We start from the raw sequence: 16,597 nt of genomic DNA on the forward strand, positions 1-16,597 counted from the left end.
ATGTCTGTCGCAGCCTCTTCATATAACGTTGGCTCATTGTATCCGTCACCTAATATTCACACCCCTTCAACTTTTTCAAATGTTGTCACCTACTCAAGCCCTTCAAAGAGGCCACCAGATTTATCTGCAATGTCACCCCCTGTAGGACAATGATGTCACCACCGCTGCCGTCTGTCTGTCCTGTTCTGTGCTGTATGTCTGCTGTTACTATTAATACTACCCCTTGTTTTCGGCACAGAACCCCCCCCCCCCCCCCCCCCCATAGACTTGTTGTTAAGCTGAAGGGCCCCTGCGCAGCTGCTTGTTACACCTCTGACAGCAAAGTGAGCTGGTGCTCTGTGCACATGGCCCGGTACTGCATGGTGTTATGGTGGGATGATGGGGCCCAAAGACACTAGCGCTAGTCTTTGCAGCAGTGAGGCTATCAGAGTACAGGGTCTCTCCGCTTGTGGCAGCCGCGGCATTGTGGTGGTAGAGGATGTGATGCGGTGCCAAACATTTAAACAATTTTATACTGTACAGATTTATCACAGTGACTGATACTGGATGATACATTGTACTGATTACTAATCCTGTGTAATATTAGACAGTGTAACCTTAGACTAGACAGTCTCATACTACACCAGATTTATCACAGTGACTGATACTGGATGATACATTGTACAGATTACTAATCCTGTGTAATATTAGACAGTGTAACCTTAGACTAGACAGTCTTATACTGTACAGATTTATCACAGTGACTGATACTGGATGATACATTGTACAGATTACTAATCCTGTGTAATATTAGACAGTGTAACCTTATACTAGACAGTTTTATACTGTACAGATTTATCACAGTGAGTGATACTGGATGATACATTGTACAGATTACTAATCCTGTGTAATATTAGACAGTGTAACTTTATACTAGACAGTCTTATACTGTACAGATGTGTCACAGTCACTGATACTGGATGATACATTGTACAGATTACTAATCCTCTGTAATATTAGACAGTGTAACCTTATACTAGACAGTCTTATACTGTACAGATTTATCACAGTGACTGATACTGGATGATACATTGTGCAGATTACTAATCCTGTGTAATATTAGACAGTGTAACCTTATACTAGACAGTCTTATACTACACCAGATTTATCACAGTCACTGATGCTGGATGATACATTGTACAGATTACTAATCCTGTGTAATATTAGACAGTGTAACCTTATACTAGACAGTCTTATACTGTACAGATTTATCACAGTCACTGATACTGGATGATACATTGTACAGATTACTAATCCTGTGTAATATTAGACAGTGTAACCTTACACTAGACAGTCTTATACTGTACAGATTTATCACAGTGACTGATACTGGATGATACATTGTACAGATTACTAATCCTGTGTAATATTAGACAGTGTAACCTTAGACTAGACAGTCTTAGGCTCCATTCACACAGAGTAACATTGGCGTTTTTTGTGCTTATTTTGGCACTAGACTGTCTAGCCTAACTTCAAACTTCCCATTAGTTGGTGACAAAAGGCACACAATTGCAACTTCAGTCATGCCCACATTGTATAGAGCCGTGCCTGTTTCATGTGATGTCTTACCCAGGATTGTACAAATCATAAAAGTGTCTAAATGGTTTCTAGCACTCATAGTCAGTGACCTTATAGACACTTGGTGATGACGTCAGGCTGCTTCTATATAGTCAGTGACCTTATAGACACTTGGTGATGACGTCAGGCTGCTTCTATATAGTCAGTGACCTTATAGACACTTGGTGATGACGTCAGGCTGCTTCTATATAGTCAGTGACCTTATAGACACTTGGTGATGGCAGACATGTCAGGCTACTTCCATACAGTCAGTGTTTGGTCAGTGATTTTCATCAGTGATTGTCAGCCAGAGCTAGGAGAGGGTTAAAGGCACAGAACAAGCAGACATCTCTGTATTACACCCGATACTGTGTAGTCTCCGTAGTTTTGGTGTAAATGATGCCATAATTCTGGCGAATCCTACTTACTGATTCTCCCCAAATATGTGACACCGTGGAAGGTGCGAGGTCTGGGGGCGATTAACCCTTACCTACCAGTATTGTACATATCTATGGAATCAGAAGGACTGATGGATAATGAAGGATATCTGGAGCGGGCTGTGCTGGTGTATCTGCTGCAGTACCTCATGTCACCAGCTGGTGGGATCTGGAGACAGGACAGAAGTTCAGTACTAGGAGGTTTATAAATGCCCAGGGCACAGGCGTGCGGTGTTCAGTGTGTGCACAGCGACCTGGTGCCTGTAATCTCTGAGCACCGCAGAGCTGAAGCCGTACAGACAGATGGAGATTAGTGCGGTGCCGCTGCGCTGGACGGCGCTCCTCCTCAGCCTGGGTGAGCGCTATAGTGGGTGCATTATATTCCACCTCAGGTCGGTATAGTCCAGCTCATTCTGTCTCTATAATGGCTTTGTACAGGTTTGGCTTCCTCCACCCAGGTCGTACTGGTGAATGGGACTTTGGGAGGATCTGCTACTTTCGATGTAGTCGACCCCCTCCCAGAATTTCACCGCATAATGTGGAACTTCGGAGAGACGGGCAATGTCACGGTGGTTACGGAAGTCTCCAATGATAACGTCGACCCTGACTACAATCTGCAGTACCGGGGCCGTAGTCAGCTGTATGAGAATGGGACCCTGAAGCTGGACAACCTGACGTACGCAGACGAGGGGCGCTACAATCTCTACATATACAACAACTTCACCACCACTATCATACCCTATGAGCTGGCGGTTTTAGGTAAGTGATGGCGCCTGCACTTCTGCGTGTTTTATTTATGTTCTAACCCCTCGCAGTCGCCATATTCCCGTAACGTTTCTAGATTTGCATTGGGCATCTTTTGCTGGCGGGGATGGCTGTCATTTTTGGGGGGTCTGTTGCTGTAATTTCTTGGTACCCAAATTCTTATTGAAGGTTAAAAAGCAAAACAGAATGTTTTCTTGCAATGACGTTCCCCTTATGGGAAAAACATCTGTACATGTTTATAGCCCAGGCACTCTTACACCAGTGATATGTTAATATGCGCGCTTCGCTGTAAGTGCTCTGATATCTGTTCTAGGTAATGGGGGGGGGGAGGATTTTAAATATCTTTTTTTATTTATTTGCAGTTTTAGTCCCCCCAAAAAAAATTGTGATAGGCTGTCATGTGAAGGGATCACCACTGGGAGAATGGCGCCTCGGTCAGATTTGGGTGGCTAATATCCTGATCAGTGGGGTCAGTGCCTCCCGGTCTCCACTGTATAATTCACAGCTCCTGAGCGGCCACCATATTTAAATACCTGACACCCGTGACCATGTTCATTCAACTGAGAATTGGTCAACTTACAAGGCCCTGAAAAATTTAGGCTCATGGGGGCCTAGACCTCCTAGTCTCCAGACTTTCTAGTCTTCAGGCTTCCATGTCTTCAGCTCTCCTAGTTTCCAGGCCTTCTAGTCTCCAGGTCATTAGCCTCCAGTCTTCCTCATCTCCTGGCCTCCTAGTCTGAAAACCTCCTACTCTCCAGACTTTCTAGTCTCCAGGCCTCCTTGTCTTCAGCTCTCCTAGTTTCCAGGTCTCCTAGTCTCCAGGCCTTCTAGTCTCCAGACCTCCTCATGTCCAGATCTCCTAGACTCCTGGTCATTAGCCTCCAGACCTCTTAGTCTTTAGACCTCCTCATCACCTGCCTTCCTAATCTCTAGAGCTCCTCAACTCCAGGCCTTCTAGTTTCCAGACCTCCTAGTCACCAGGCCTCAAAGTCTCCAGGCTTCCTCATCTCCAGACCTCCTACTTTCCAGACTCTCAGTCTCTATTCCGCCTCATCTCCAGGCTTCCAAATCTCCCGATCTCCTCATTTCCAGGTCTACTAGTCTCCAGACCTTCCCATGTTCAGGCCTCCTAGTATCCAGACCTTCTAGTCTCCAGACCTCCTAGTCTCCAGACCTTCCCATGTCGAGACTTTCTAGTCTCCAGACCTTCCCATCTCCAGGCCTCCTAGTATCCAGACCTTCTAGTCTCCAGGCCTCCTAGTTTCCAGACCTTCTAGTTTCCAGACCTTCTAGTCTCCAGGTCTCCTAGACTTCAGACCCTCCCATTTCCAGACCTTCTAGTCTCCAGACCTTCTAGTCTCCAGGCCTCCTAGTCTCCAGACCTCCTAGTCTTCAGACCTTCCCATCTCCAGGCCTCCTAGTCTCCAGACCTCCTAATCTCCAAACCTTCCCTTCTCCAGACCTCCTAGTCTCCAGACCTTCCCATCTCCAGGCTTCCTAGTCTCCAGGCCTCCTAGTCTCTGGACCTTCCCGTCTCCAGGCCTCCTAGTCTCTAGACCTCTTAGTCTCTAGACCTTCCCATCTCCAAGCCTCATAGTCTCCAGACCTTCCCATCTCCAGACCTCCTAGTCTCCAGGCCTCCTAGTCTCCAGACCTCCTAGTCTCCAGGCCTCCTAGTCTCCAGACCTTCTAGTCTCCAGGCCTACTAGTCTACAGACCTCCTAGTCTCCAGGCCTCCTAGTCTCCAGGCCTTCCCATCTCCAGACCTCCTAGTCTCCAGGCCTCCTAGTCTCCAGGCCTCCTAGTCTCCAGACCTCCTAGTCTTCAGACCTTCCCATCTCCAGGCCTCCTAGTCTCCAGACCTCCTAATCTCCAAACCTTCCCATCTCCAGACCTCCTAGTCTCCAGACCTTCCCATCTCCAGGCTTCATAGTCTCCAGGCCTCCTAGTCTCCGGACCTTCCCGTCTCCAGGCCTCCTAGTCTCTAGACCTCCTAGTCTCCAGACCTTCCCATCTCCAAGCCTCGTAGTCTCCAGACCTTCCCATCTCCAGACCTCCTAGTCTCCAGGCCTCCTAGTCTCCAGACCTTCCCATCTCCAGACCTCCTAGTCTCCAGGCCTACTAGTCTACAGACCTTCTAGTCTCCAGGCCTCCTAGTCTCCAGGCCTTCCCATCTCCAGACCTCCTAGTCTCCAGGCCTCCTAGTCTCCAGACCTCCTAGTCTTCAGACCTTCCCATCTCCAGGCCTCCTAGTCTCCAGACCTCCTAATCTCCAAACCTTCCCATCTCCAGACCTCCTAGTCTCCAGACCTTCCCATCTCCAGGCTTCATAGTCTCCAGGCCTCCTAGTCTCCGGACCTTCCCGTCTCCAGGCCTCCTAGTCTCCAGGCCTCCTAGTCTCCAGGCCTTCCCATCTCCAGACCTCCTAGTCTCCAGGCCTCCTAGTCTCCAGGCCTCCTAGTCTCCAGACCTTCCCATCTCCAGACCTCCTAGTCTCCAGGCCTCCTAATCTCCAGACCTTCCCGTCTCCAGACCTCCTAGTCTCCAGGCCTCCTAGTCTCCAGGCCTCCTAGTCTCCAGGCCTCCTAGTCTCTAGACCTCCTAGTCTCTAGACCTCCTAATCTTCAGACCTTCCCATCTTCAGGCCTCATAGTCTCCAGACCTCCTAGTCTCCAGGCCTCCTAGTCTCCAGGCCTCCTAGTCTCTAGACCTCCTAGTCTCTAGACCTCCTAATCTTCAGACCTTCCCATCTCCAGGCCTCATAGTCTCCAGACCTACATCCCACTGACTCACCCTTATGTTACAATGAGTAAGCCTGTTCTGGTCTACTTCTCACTGATGGACCAGCTTAGTCCTATCCATTACACAGGCCAAGCACCCAATGACTCACGATACAGAAAATAGCGCTAAAGTGAATTTAAGGGAGAACAGGAGAATAGAAAAGCCAGCGGATTGTGATATGACTAATGTTCTCCGGACTGTAGGGAATGACACAACTCCATAAGAACTAGGCGTGTACCGGTGAGGGCGACTTATAGCACGGCTAATCCTGTGCCGGACGCTCCAATGTTGTCAGAGGATTTGCTTAATCTCTTTGTTTATTTGCTGAATGTGATGATATATTTTTTGAGAACTTTTTGTGTCCTAAGTCATGGTGGGGCCGGCTCCCTTGTGAGAGGACTAACCCCTCCATACTGTGAGTGTGGTCTCCTGTTTTGTGGCTCCCCCGGCACCTTCTTATATTTCATTGTCCTCCATTTTTTAGTAGCCACTATTTTTTTACTCAAGAAAACAAAATGTTTGTAATGAAAAGCAAAGAGCGATAAAGCATCAGTGTAGCGGAGAGTTGTAGTGGAGCGGCGTTTAGATGGACGTGTTCTCATGGATTTGGGGAGTCCACGTTGGTCGCCTTTCCATATCCCGGTCACAGTCGGCCATTTCTCAGTATTGTGACCAATGTCCATTCTGATATGTGTGACATATTTATAAAGCTTTAGAAGACAAATAGAACGCAAAATAATCTACAAAATTCCCAGGAATGCACCAAAAACGTGTCCCCTCTACAGTCTAAGTAGCCGGCCGCCATTGTAAAGGGGGCTTCATACCATGTGGTACATTGCATTGTGTAGGGAGCCAAGGGCGGACATTGTACCATGTGGGGGGAGTCAGGACTTCATGAACCACAGTGCAGGGACTCCTTCATCTGCTGTAAGAGTGCGAGACGTTGTGTATCATTGTGTATCATTAGTATTCCAGGACCTGGAGGAGAAAATATTATTATTGTAGAATAAATCTTCTTTCTTGTTCCTATAACTGGAAAAAAGTGATTGAAAAAGATAAATCAGGTTTTGGAGCCGATGACGGATCTTATCCAATCAGTGTGTCCTGTCCTGGGGACTGAAAGCTGTTTATGGATCCTGCAGACCCCGATAACTACATGAAGGAGGAGGAGCTGAGAGAAGCCGATACAAAGTATCATACAGCACGTAGATATACAGAATAATGTACATTATATAGAAGGCAGAAGACAGCAGCACAACATACTGCACAATAATACACACATATAATACACACACATACTGCACAATAATACACACACAACACACTGCACAATGATACACACATATAATACACTCATTACATTACACTCACACACAGGGGTGAACCATGAGTTTCTACCGCCTGAGGCGGACGAGGAGCCGAGCAGAAGGGGGCGGGGTCGAGCAGAGGGGACGGGGCCGAGCGGAGGGTGCGGGGGCTGAGCGGAGCGAGCATCTTTAGCAGGCAGAGAGCAGGCAGGGAGAGGACCTGCTCTCTGCCTGAGCGTGAGGGGCGGCCACTGGAGCAGCGCTGCTCCAGCGGCCTCCCCAATCCACCGCTCAGTGACGGTGACCCTAAGCCAGTCCAGGACAGCTTGTCCTGGACTGGCTTAAGTCAGCAAAAATGCCGCCCTCCCTGAGGCCCTGACATAGCGCCGCCTGAAGTGGTCGCTTCAGGTCGCCTCATGGGAGGTGCGGCGCTGGTCACACACACGTACATATGGGGGTTACCACTGACTGATGTGTAATACCTCCACTTGCTGTCAGTGACTAGAGACCTCCTAGGTCTATTCTGCTGATATAATGGGTTGTTCCTCCTGGTAATCCCTCCGTCTGCTTTCTGCCTGTAGCCATCCTTCGTGCGCCATCTTTCAGTGTCCTCTCCGATCTTATTGTTGATGGTAAGAATGTGACCCTGTATTGTGATTCCGGGAGTCAGAATGTGACCACTTACACCTTCTATCGTGGTGAGAAGACGATCTGCTCTGAGCCCCATGTGACCTGCAGGGGAGCCTACCTGGACCTCACCCCAATAACTGAGAGTGACAGCGGATCCTACACCTGCTCCATCCAGAACCCGGTCAGCTCCAGCACCAGCGCCCCCCTGAGTCTGACCGTATCCGGTGAGTCTGATCACACCTTGTGCACCGCACTGCCGTTCTTGTAGGTTATATCACCCAGTAACCATTGATGTTTGTGTATAACCTCCTGTACACTGCAATATACCTGGTGCGGGGCCGGGGATTCTGCTTATGCTGTGTCACAGATACCAGCTGCCCTCCTCACACCTCAGTACCCCGCACCCCAGCTTTCTCTGGTCACACCTCAGTACCCTGCACCCCAGCTCTCTCTGGTCACACCTCAGTACCCTGCACCCCAGCTTTCTCTGGTCACACCTCAGTACCCTGCACCCCAGCTCTCTCTGGTCACACCTCAGTACCCCGCACCCCAGCTTTCTCTGGTCACACCTCAGTACCCCGCACCCCAGCTTTCTCTGGTCACACCTCAGTACCCCGCACCCCAGCTCTCTCTGGTCACACCTCAGTACCCCGCACCCCAGCTCACTCTGGTCACACCTCAGTACCCCGCACCCCAGCTCTCTCTGGTCACACCTCAGTACCCCGCACCCCAGCTTTCTCTGGTCACACCTCAGTACCCCGCACCCCAGCTCTCTCTGGTCACACCTCAGTACCCCGCACCCCAGCTTTCTCTGGTCACACCTCAGTACCCCGCACCCCAGCTTTCTCTGGTCACACCTCAGTACCCTGCACCCCAGCTTTCTCTGGTCACACCTCAGTACCCCGCACCCCAGCTCTCTCTGGTCACACCTCAGTACCCCGCACCCCAGCTTTCTCTGGTCACACCTCAGTACCCCGCACCCCAGCTTTCTCTGGTCACACCTCAGTACCCCGCACCCCAGCTTTCTCTGGTCACACCTCAGTACCCCGCACCCCAGCTCTCTCTGGTCACACCTCAGTACCCTGCACCCCAGCTCTCTCTGGTCACACCTCAGTACCCCGCACCCCAGCTCTCTCTGGTCACACCTCAGTACCCCGCACCCCAGCTCTCTCTGGTCACACCTCAGTACCCCGCACCCCAGCTTTCTCTGGTCACACCTCAGTACCCCGCACCCCAGCTTTCTCTGGTCACACCTCAGTACCCCGCACCCCAGCTTTCTCTGGTCACACCTCAGTACCCTGCACCCCAGCTTTCTCTGGTCACACCTCAGTACCCCGCACCCCAGCTTTCTCTGGTCACACCTCAGTACCCCGCACCCCAGCTCACTCTGGTCACACCTCAGTACCCCGCACCCCAGCTCTCTCTGGTCACACCTCAGTACCCTGCACCCCAGCTCTCTCTGGTCACACCTCAGTACCCTGCACCCCAGCTTTCTCTGGTCACACCTCAGTACCCTGCACCCCAGCTTTCTCTCGTCACACCTCAGTACCCTGCACCCCAGCTTTCTCTGGTCACACCTCAGTACCCCGCACCCCAGCTTTCTCTGGTCACACCTCAGTACCCCGCACCCCAGCTTTCTCTGGTCACACCTCAGTACCCCGCACCCCAGCTTTCTCTGGTCACACCTCAGTACCCCGCACCCCAGCTTTCTCTGGTCACACCTCAGTACCCCGCACCCCAGCTTTCTCTGGTCACACCTCAGTACCCCGCACCCCAGCTCTCTCTGGTCACACCTCAGTACCCTGCACCCCAGCTTTCTCTGGTCACACCTCAGTACCCCGCACCCCAGCTTTCTCTGGTCACACCTCAGTACCCTGCACCCCAGCTCTCTCTGGTCACACCTCAGTACCCCGCACCCCAGCTCTCTCTGGTCACACCTCAGTACCCCGCACCCCAGCTTTCTCTGGTCACACCTCAGTACCCTGCACCCCAGCTCTCTCTGGTCACACCTCAGTACCCCGCACCCCAGCTCTCTCTGGTCACACCTCAGTACCCTGCACCCCAGCTCTCTCTGGTCACACCTCAGTACCCCGCACCCCAGCTCTCTCTGGTCACACCTCAGTACCCCGCACCCCAGCTCTCTCTGGTCACACCTCAATACCCTGCACCCCAGCTCTCTCTGGTCACACCTCAGTACCCCGCACCCCAGCTTTCTCTCGTCACACCTCAGTACCCTGCACCCCAGCTTTCTCTGGTCACACCTCAGTATCCCGCACCCCAGCTTTCTCTGGTCACATCTCAGTACCCCGCACCCCAGCTTTCTCTGGTCACACCTCAGTACCCCGCACCCCAGCTTTCTCTGGTCACACCTCAGTACCCCGCACCCCAGCTTTCTCTGGTCACACCTCAGTACCCCGCACCCCAGCTCTCTCTGGTCACACCTCAGTACCCCGCACCCCAGCTTTCTCTGGTCACACCTCAGTACCCCGCACCCCAGCTTTCTCTGGTCACACCTCAGTACCCCGCACCCCAGCTCTCTCTGGTCACACCTCAGTACCCCGCACCCCAGCTTTCTCTGGTCACACCTCAGTACCCCGCACCCCAGCTCTCTCTGGTCACACCTCAGTACCCCGCACCCCAGCTCTCTCTGGTCACACCTCAGTACCCCGCACCCCAGCTCTCTCTGGTCACACCTCAGTACCCCGCACCCCAGCTTTCTCTGGTCACACCTCAGTACCCTGCACCCCAGCTTTCTCTGGTCACACCTCAGTACCCCGCACCCCAGCTCTCTCTGGTCACACCTCAGTACCCCGCACCCCAGCTTTCTCTGGTCACACCTCAGTACCCCGCACCCCAGCTCTCTCTGGTCACACCTCAGTACCCCGCACCCCAGCTCTCTCTGGTCACACCTCAGTACCCCGCACCCCAGCTTTCTCTGGTCACACCTCAGTACCCCGCACCCCAGCTTTCTCTGGTCACACCTCAGTACCCCGCACCCCAGCTTTCTCTGGTCACACCTCAGTACCCCGCACCCCAGCTTTCTCTGGTCACACCTCAGTACCCCGCACCCCAGCTCTCTCTGGTCACACCTCAGTACCCCCGCACCCCAGCTTTCTCTGGTCACACCTCAGTACCCCGCACCCCAGCTCTCTCTGGTCACACCTCAGTACCCCGCACCCCAGCTTTCTCTGGTCACACCTCAGTACCCTGCACCCCAGCTTTCTCTGGTCACACCTCAGTACCCCGCACCCCAGCTTTCTCTGGTCACACCTCAGTACCCCGCACCCCAGCTTTCTCTGGTCACACCTCAGTACCCCGCACCCCAGCTCTCTCTGGTCACACCTCAGTACCCCGCACCCCAGCTTTCTCTGGTCACACCTCAGTACCCCGCACCCCAGCTTTCTCTGGTCACACCTCAGTACCCCGCACCCCAGCTTTCTCTGGTCACACCTCAGTACCCCGCACCCCAGCTTTCTCTGGTCACACCTCAGTACCCCGCACCCCAGCTTTCTCTGGTCACACCTCAGTACCCCGCACCCCAGCTTTCTCTGGTCACACCTCAGTACCCCGCACCCCAGCTTTCTCTGGTCACACCTCAGTACCCCGCATCCCCACCTTTCTCTGGTCACACCTCAGTACCCCGCACCCCAGCTTTCTCTGGTCACACCTCAGTACCCCCGCACCCCAGCTTTCTCTGGTCACACCTCAGTACCCTGCACCCCAGCTCTCTCTGGTCACACCTCAGTACCCCGCACCCCAGCTCTCTCTGGTCACACCTCAGTACCCTGCACCCCAGCTCTCTCTGGTCACACCTCAGTACCCCGCACCCCAGCTCTCTCTGGTCACACCTCAGTACCCCGCACCCCAGCTCTCTCTGGTCACACCTCAGTACTCCGCACCCCAGCTTTCTCTGGTCACACCTCAGTACCCTGCACCCCAGCTTTCTCTGGTCACACCTCAGTACCCTGCACCCCAGCTTTCTCTGGTCACACCTCAGTACCCTGCACCCCAGCTTTCTCTGGTCACACCTCAGTACCCCGCACCCCAGCTTTCTCTGGTCACACCTCAGTACCCCGCACCCCAGCTCTCTCTGGTCACACCTCAGTACCCCGAACCCCAGCTTTCTCTGGTCACACCTCAGTACCCCGCACCCCAGCTTTCTCTGGTCACACCTCAGTACCCCGCACCCCAGCTTTCTCTGGTCACACCTCAGTACCCTGCACCCCAGCTTTCTCTGGTCACACCTCAGTACCCCGAACCCCAGCTTTCTCTGGTCACACCTCAGTACCCCGCACCCCAGCTTTCTCTGGTCACACCTCAGTACCCCGCACCCCAGCTTTCTCTGGTCACACCTCAGTACCCCGCACCCCAGCTTTCTCTGGTCACACCTCAGTACCCCGCACCCCAGCTTTCTCTGGTCACACCTCAGTACCCTGCACCCCAGCTCTCTCTGGTCACACCTCAGTACCCCGCACCCCAGCTCTCTCTGGTCACACCTCAGTACCCCGCACCCCAGCTCTCTCTGGTCACACCTCAGTACCCCGCACCCCAGCTTTCTCTGGTCACACCTCAGTACCCCGCACCCCAGCTTTCTCTGGTCACACCTCAGTACCCCGCACCCCAGCTTTCTCTGGTCACACCTCAGTACCCCGCACCCCAGCTCTCTCTGGTCACACCTCAGTACCCCGCACCCCAGCTCTCTCTGGTCACACCACAGTACCCCGCACCCCAGCTTTCTCTGGTCACACCTCAGTACCCCGCACCCCAGCTCTCTCTGGTCACACCTCAGTACCCCGCACCCCAGCTTTCTCTGGTCACACCTCAGTACCCCGCACCCCAGCTTTCTCTGGTCACACCTCAGTACCCCGCACCCCAGCTCTCTCTGGTCACACCTCAGTACCCTGCACCCCAGCTTTCTCTGGTCACACCTCAGTACCCCGCACCCCAGCTTTCTCTGGTCACACCTCAGTACCCCGCACCCCAGCTTTCTCTGGTCACACCTCAGTACCCCGCACCCCAGCTTTCTCTGGTCACACCTCAGTACCCCGCACCCCAGCTTTCTCTCGTCACACCTCAGTACCCTGCACCCCAGCTCTCTCTGGTCACACCTCAGTACCCCGCACCCCAGCTTTCTCTCGTCACACCTCAGTACCCTGCACCCCAGCTTTCTCTGGTCACACCTCAGTACCCCGCACCCCAGCTTTCTCTGGTCACACCTCAGTACCCCGCACCCCAGCTTTCTCTGGTCACACCTCAGTACCCCGCACCCCAGCTCTCTCTGGTCACACCTCAGTACCCCGCACCCCAGCTTTCTCTGGTCACACCTCAGTACCCCGCACCCCAGCTCTCTCTGGTCACACCTCAGTACCCTGCACCCCAGCTTTCTCTGGTCACACCTCAGTACCCTGCACCCCAGCTTTCTCTGGTCACACCTCAGTACCCCGCACCCCAGCTCTCTCTGGTCACACCTCAGTACCCCGCACCCCAGCTCTCTCTGGTCACACCTCAGTACCCCGAACCCCAGCTTTCTCTCGTCACACCTCAGTACCCCGCACCCCAGCTTTCTCTGGTCACACCTCAGTACCCCGCACCCCAGCTTTCTCTGGTCACACCTCAGTACCCCGCACCCCAGCTCTCTCTGGTCACACCTCAGTACCCCGCACCCCAGCTCTCTCTGGTCACACCTCAGTACCCCGCACCCCAGCTTTCTCTGGTCACACCTCAGTACCCCGCACCCCAGCTTTCTCTGGTCACACCTCAGTACCCCGAACCCCAGCTTTCTCTGGTCACACCTCAGTACCCCGAACCCCAGCTTTCTCTGGTCACACCTCAGTACCCCGCACCCCAGCTCTCTCTGGTCACACCTCAGTACCCCCGCACCCCAGCTTTCTCTGGTCACACCTCAGTACCCCGCACCCCAGCTTTCTCTGGTCACACCTCAGTACCCCGAACCCCAGCTTTCTCTGGTCACACCTCAGTACCCCGAACCCCAGCTTTCTCTGGTCACACCTCAGTACCCCGCACCCCAGCTTTCTCTGGTCACACCTCAGTACCCCGCACCCCAGCTCTCTCTGGTCACACCTCAGTACCCCGAACCCCAGCTTTCTCTGGTCACACCTCAGTACCCCGCACCCCAGCTTTCTCTGGTCACACCTCAGTACCCCGAACCCCAGCTCTCTCTGGTCACACCTCAGTACCCCGCACCCCAGCTCTCTCTGGTCACACCTCAGTACCCCGAACCCCAGCTTTCTCTGGTCACACCTCAGTACCCCGAACCCCAGCTCTCTCTGGTCACACCTCAGTACCCCGCACCCCAGCTCTCTCTGGTCACACCTCAGTACCCCGCACCCCAGCTTTCTCTGGTCACACCTCAGTACCCCGCACCCCAGCTCTCTCTGGTCACACCTCAGTACTCCGCACCCCAGCTTTCTCTGGTCACACCTCAGTACCCTGCACCCCAGCTTTCTCTGGTCACACCTCAGTACCCCGCACCCCAGCTCTCTCTGGTCACACCTCAGTACCCCGCACCCCAGCTCACTCTAGTCACACCTCAGTACCCCGCACCCCAGCTCTCTCTGGTCACACCTCAGTACCCCGCACCCCAGCTTTCTCTGGTCACACCTCAGTACCCCGCACCCCAGCTCTCTCTGGTCACACCTCAGTACCCCGCACCCCAGCTCACTCTAGTCACACCTCAGTACCCCGCACCCCAGCTCTCTCTGGTCACACCTCAGTACCCCGCACCCCAGCTCTCTCTGGTCACTCCTCAGTACCCCGCACCCCAGCTTTCTCTGGTCACACCTCAGTACCCCGCACCCCAGCTCTCTCTGGTCACTCCTCAGTACCCCGCACCCCAGCTTTCTCTGGTCACACCTCAGTACCCCGCACCCCAGCTCTCTCTGGTCACACCTCAGTACCCTGCACCCCAGCTTTCTCTGGTCACACCTCAGTACCCCGCACCCCAGCTTTCTCTGGTCACACCTCAGTACCCCGCACCCCAGCTTTCTCTGGTCACACCTCAGTATCCTGCACCCCAGCTTTCTCTGGTCACACCTCAGTACCCCGCACCCCAGCTCTCTCTCACCAAGGACGTGTGACCATGGGATGTCCTGATCCGTGTCCCCAGGTGATCAGCTTTTCGAGACCATGACATTTGCGCACACTCCGCACATCACATGATCTGGTCGCCTCACTGGTCTGTGAATAAGAGAAGAGCTGGCAATTATTCTCCAGGGCCCCGGGCCCCTAGACAGCCGCACAAGTGTCTGTACCCGCTGCCCCTATAGGGAATCACATAGGGTCACAGTCACATGTATGGGAGGGGATGTCTGTGGTTTGCTCCTCTGTAGTGTGACCTGAGCCTTAGATCTCCTTAATGGGGTGAGGACAGATCCCTCTATATGGCCTAGACGGGGCTCGGGTGCCCCTACAGAAGACAATGGTGGGACAGGACTAGATAGGACAATCCTACTAACATGTCTGCAGTGTACACGGATGATAAGGATTATACTGCAGAAAGTCGGGGTTATTGTTACATGTGGCAGGAGATTAGGGATTAGTGCGATGACCCTGTGATCTGTCCTGTTGGCAGTGCCCGTATCGGCCGTCACCCTGACCACTAACACGTCTGACCAGTTACTGTGGCCAGGGGAGGACTCGGTGCATTTACTCTGCTCATCTAATGGTACAAATGTCACCTACTCCTGGAGTCTGGATGGAGAACCAATACCGGAGGAACCCCGATACCGCCTGACCCCGGAGACCTCACTGCTCATTATAAGCCCAATCTCCGAAAAGGACAATGGAGAGTTCATGTGCATGGCCAGAAACGGGATCAACAAGGAGAACAGCTCCAGACTGAACCTCAAGCTGGCCGGTGAGTAGTCACAAAGATAAAGATATATAGAGATATATACAGTCACCACTGGGGGGAGCTCACTACATACAGATTATACAGTCACCACTAGGAGGAGCTCACTACATACAGATTATACAGTCACCACTAGGAGGAGCTCACTACATACAGATTATACAGTCACCACTAGAGGGAGCTCACTACATACAGATTATACAGTCACCACTAGGGGGAGCTCACTACATACAGATTATACAGTCACCACTAGGAGGAGCTCACTACATACAGATTATACAGTCACCACTAGGAGGAGCTCACTACATACAGATTATACAGTCACCACTAGGGGGAGCTCACTACATACAGATTATACAGTCACCACTAGGAGGAGCTCACTACATACAGATTATACAGTCACCACTAGGAGGAGCTCACTACATACAGATTATACAGTCACCACTAGGAGGCGCTCACTACATACAGATTATACAGTCACCACTAGGAGGAGCTCACTACATACAGATTATACAGTCACCACTAGGGGGAGCTCACTACATACAGATTATACAGTCACCACTAGGAGGAGCTCACTACATACAGATTATACAGTCACCACTAGAGGGAGCTCACTACATACAGATTATACAGTGACCACTAGGGGGAGCTCACTACATACAGATTATACAGTCACCACTAGGGGGAGCTCACTACATACAGATTATACAGTCACCACTAGGGGGAGCTCACTAAATACAGATTATACAGTCACCACTAGGGGGAGCTCAGAGTATACAGATATATACAGTCACCACTAGGAGGAGCTCACTACATACAGATTATACAGTCACCACTAGGAGGAGCTCACTACATACAGATTATACAGTCACCACTAGGGGGAGCTCACTACATACAGTATATACAGTCACCACTAGGAGGAGCTCACTACATACAGATTATACAGTCACCACTAGGGGGAGCTCACTACATACAGATTATACAGTCACCACTAGAGGGAGCTCACTACATAGAGATAATACAGTCACCACTAGGAGGAGCTCATTACATACAGATTATACAGTCACCACTAGGAGGAGCTCACTACATACAGATTATACAGTCACAACTAGGGGGAGCTCACTACATACAGATTATACAGTCACCACTAGGGGGAGCTCACTACATACAGATTATACAGTCACCACTAGGAGGAGCTCACTACATACAGA

General features: G+C 53.6%; 1 protein-coding gene across 1 annotated transcript in view; it reads left to right on the forward strand.

Annotated features, from left to right (window-relative positions):
• Positions 1 to 2,125: 2,125 nt before the first annotated feature.
• The window catches only part of LOC142188578 (hemicentin-1-like), a gene marked incomplete at its 3' end in the record, with an annotated part of 92,985 nt that continues 78,513 nt past the window's right edge, over positions 2,126 to 16,597 (forward strand). Inside the window, exons 1-4 of the mRNA XM_075261869.1 lie at positions 2,126 to 2,195; positions 2,472 to 2,792; positions 7,468 to 7,740; positions 15,108 to 15,392. Of these exons, the coding sequence (XP_075117970.1) occupies positions 2,126 to 2,195; positions 2,472 to 2,792; positions 7,468 to 7,740; positions 15,108 to 15,392 (949 nt within the window). The remainder of the gene's footprint in view (positions 2,196 to 2,471; positions 2,793 to 7,467; positions 7,741 to 15,107; positions 15,393 to 16,597) is intronic.

This window comes from Leptodactylus fuscus, unplaced genomic scaffold (assembly GCF_031893055.1).
Source record: "Leptodactylus fuscus isolate aLepFus1 unplaced genomic scaffold, aLepFus1.hap2 HAP2_SCAFFOLD_54, whole genome shotgun sequence".
Taxonomy (NCBI): domain Eukaryota; kingdom Metazoa; phylum Chordata; class Amphibia; order Anura; family Leptodactylidae; genus Leptodactylus; species Leptodactylus fuscus.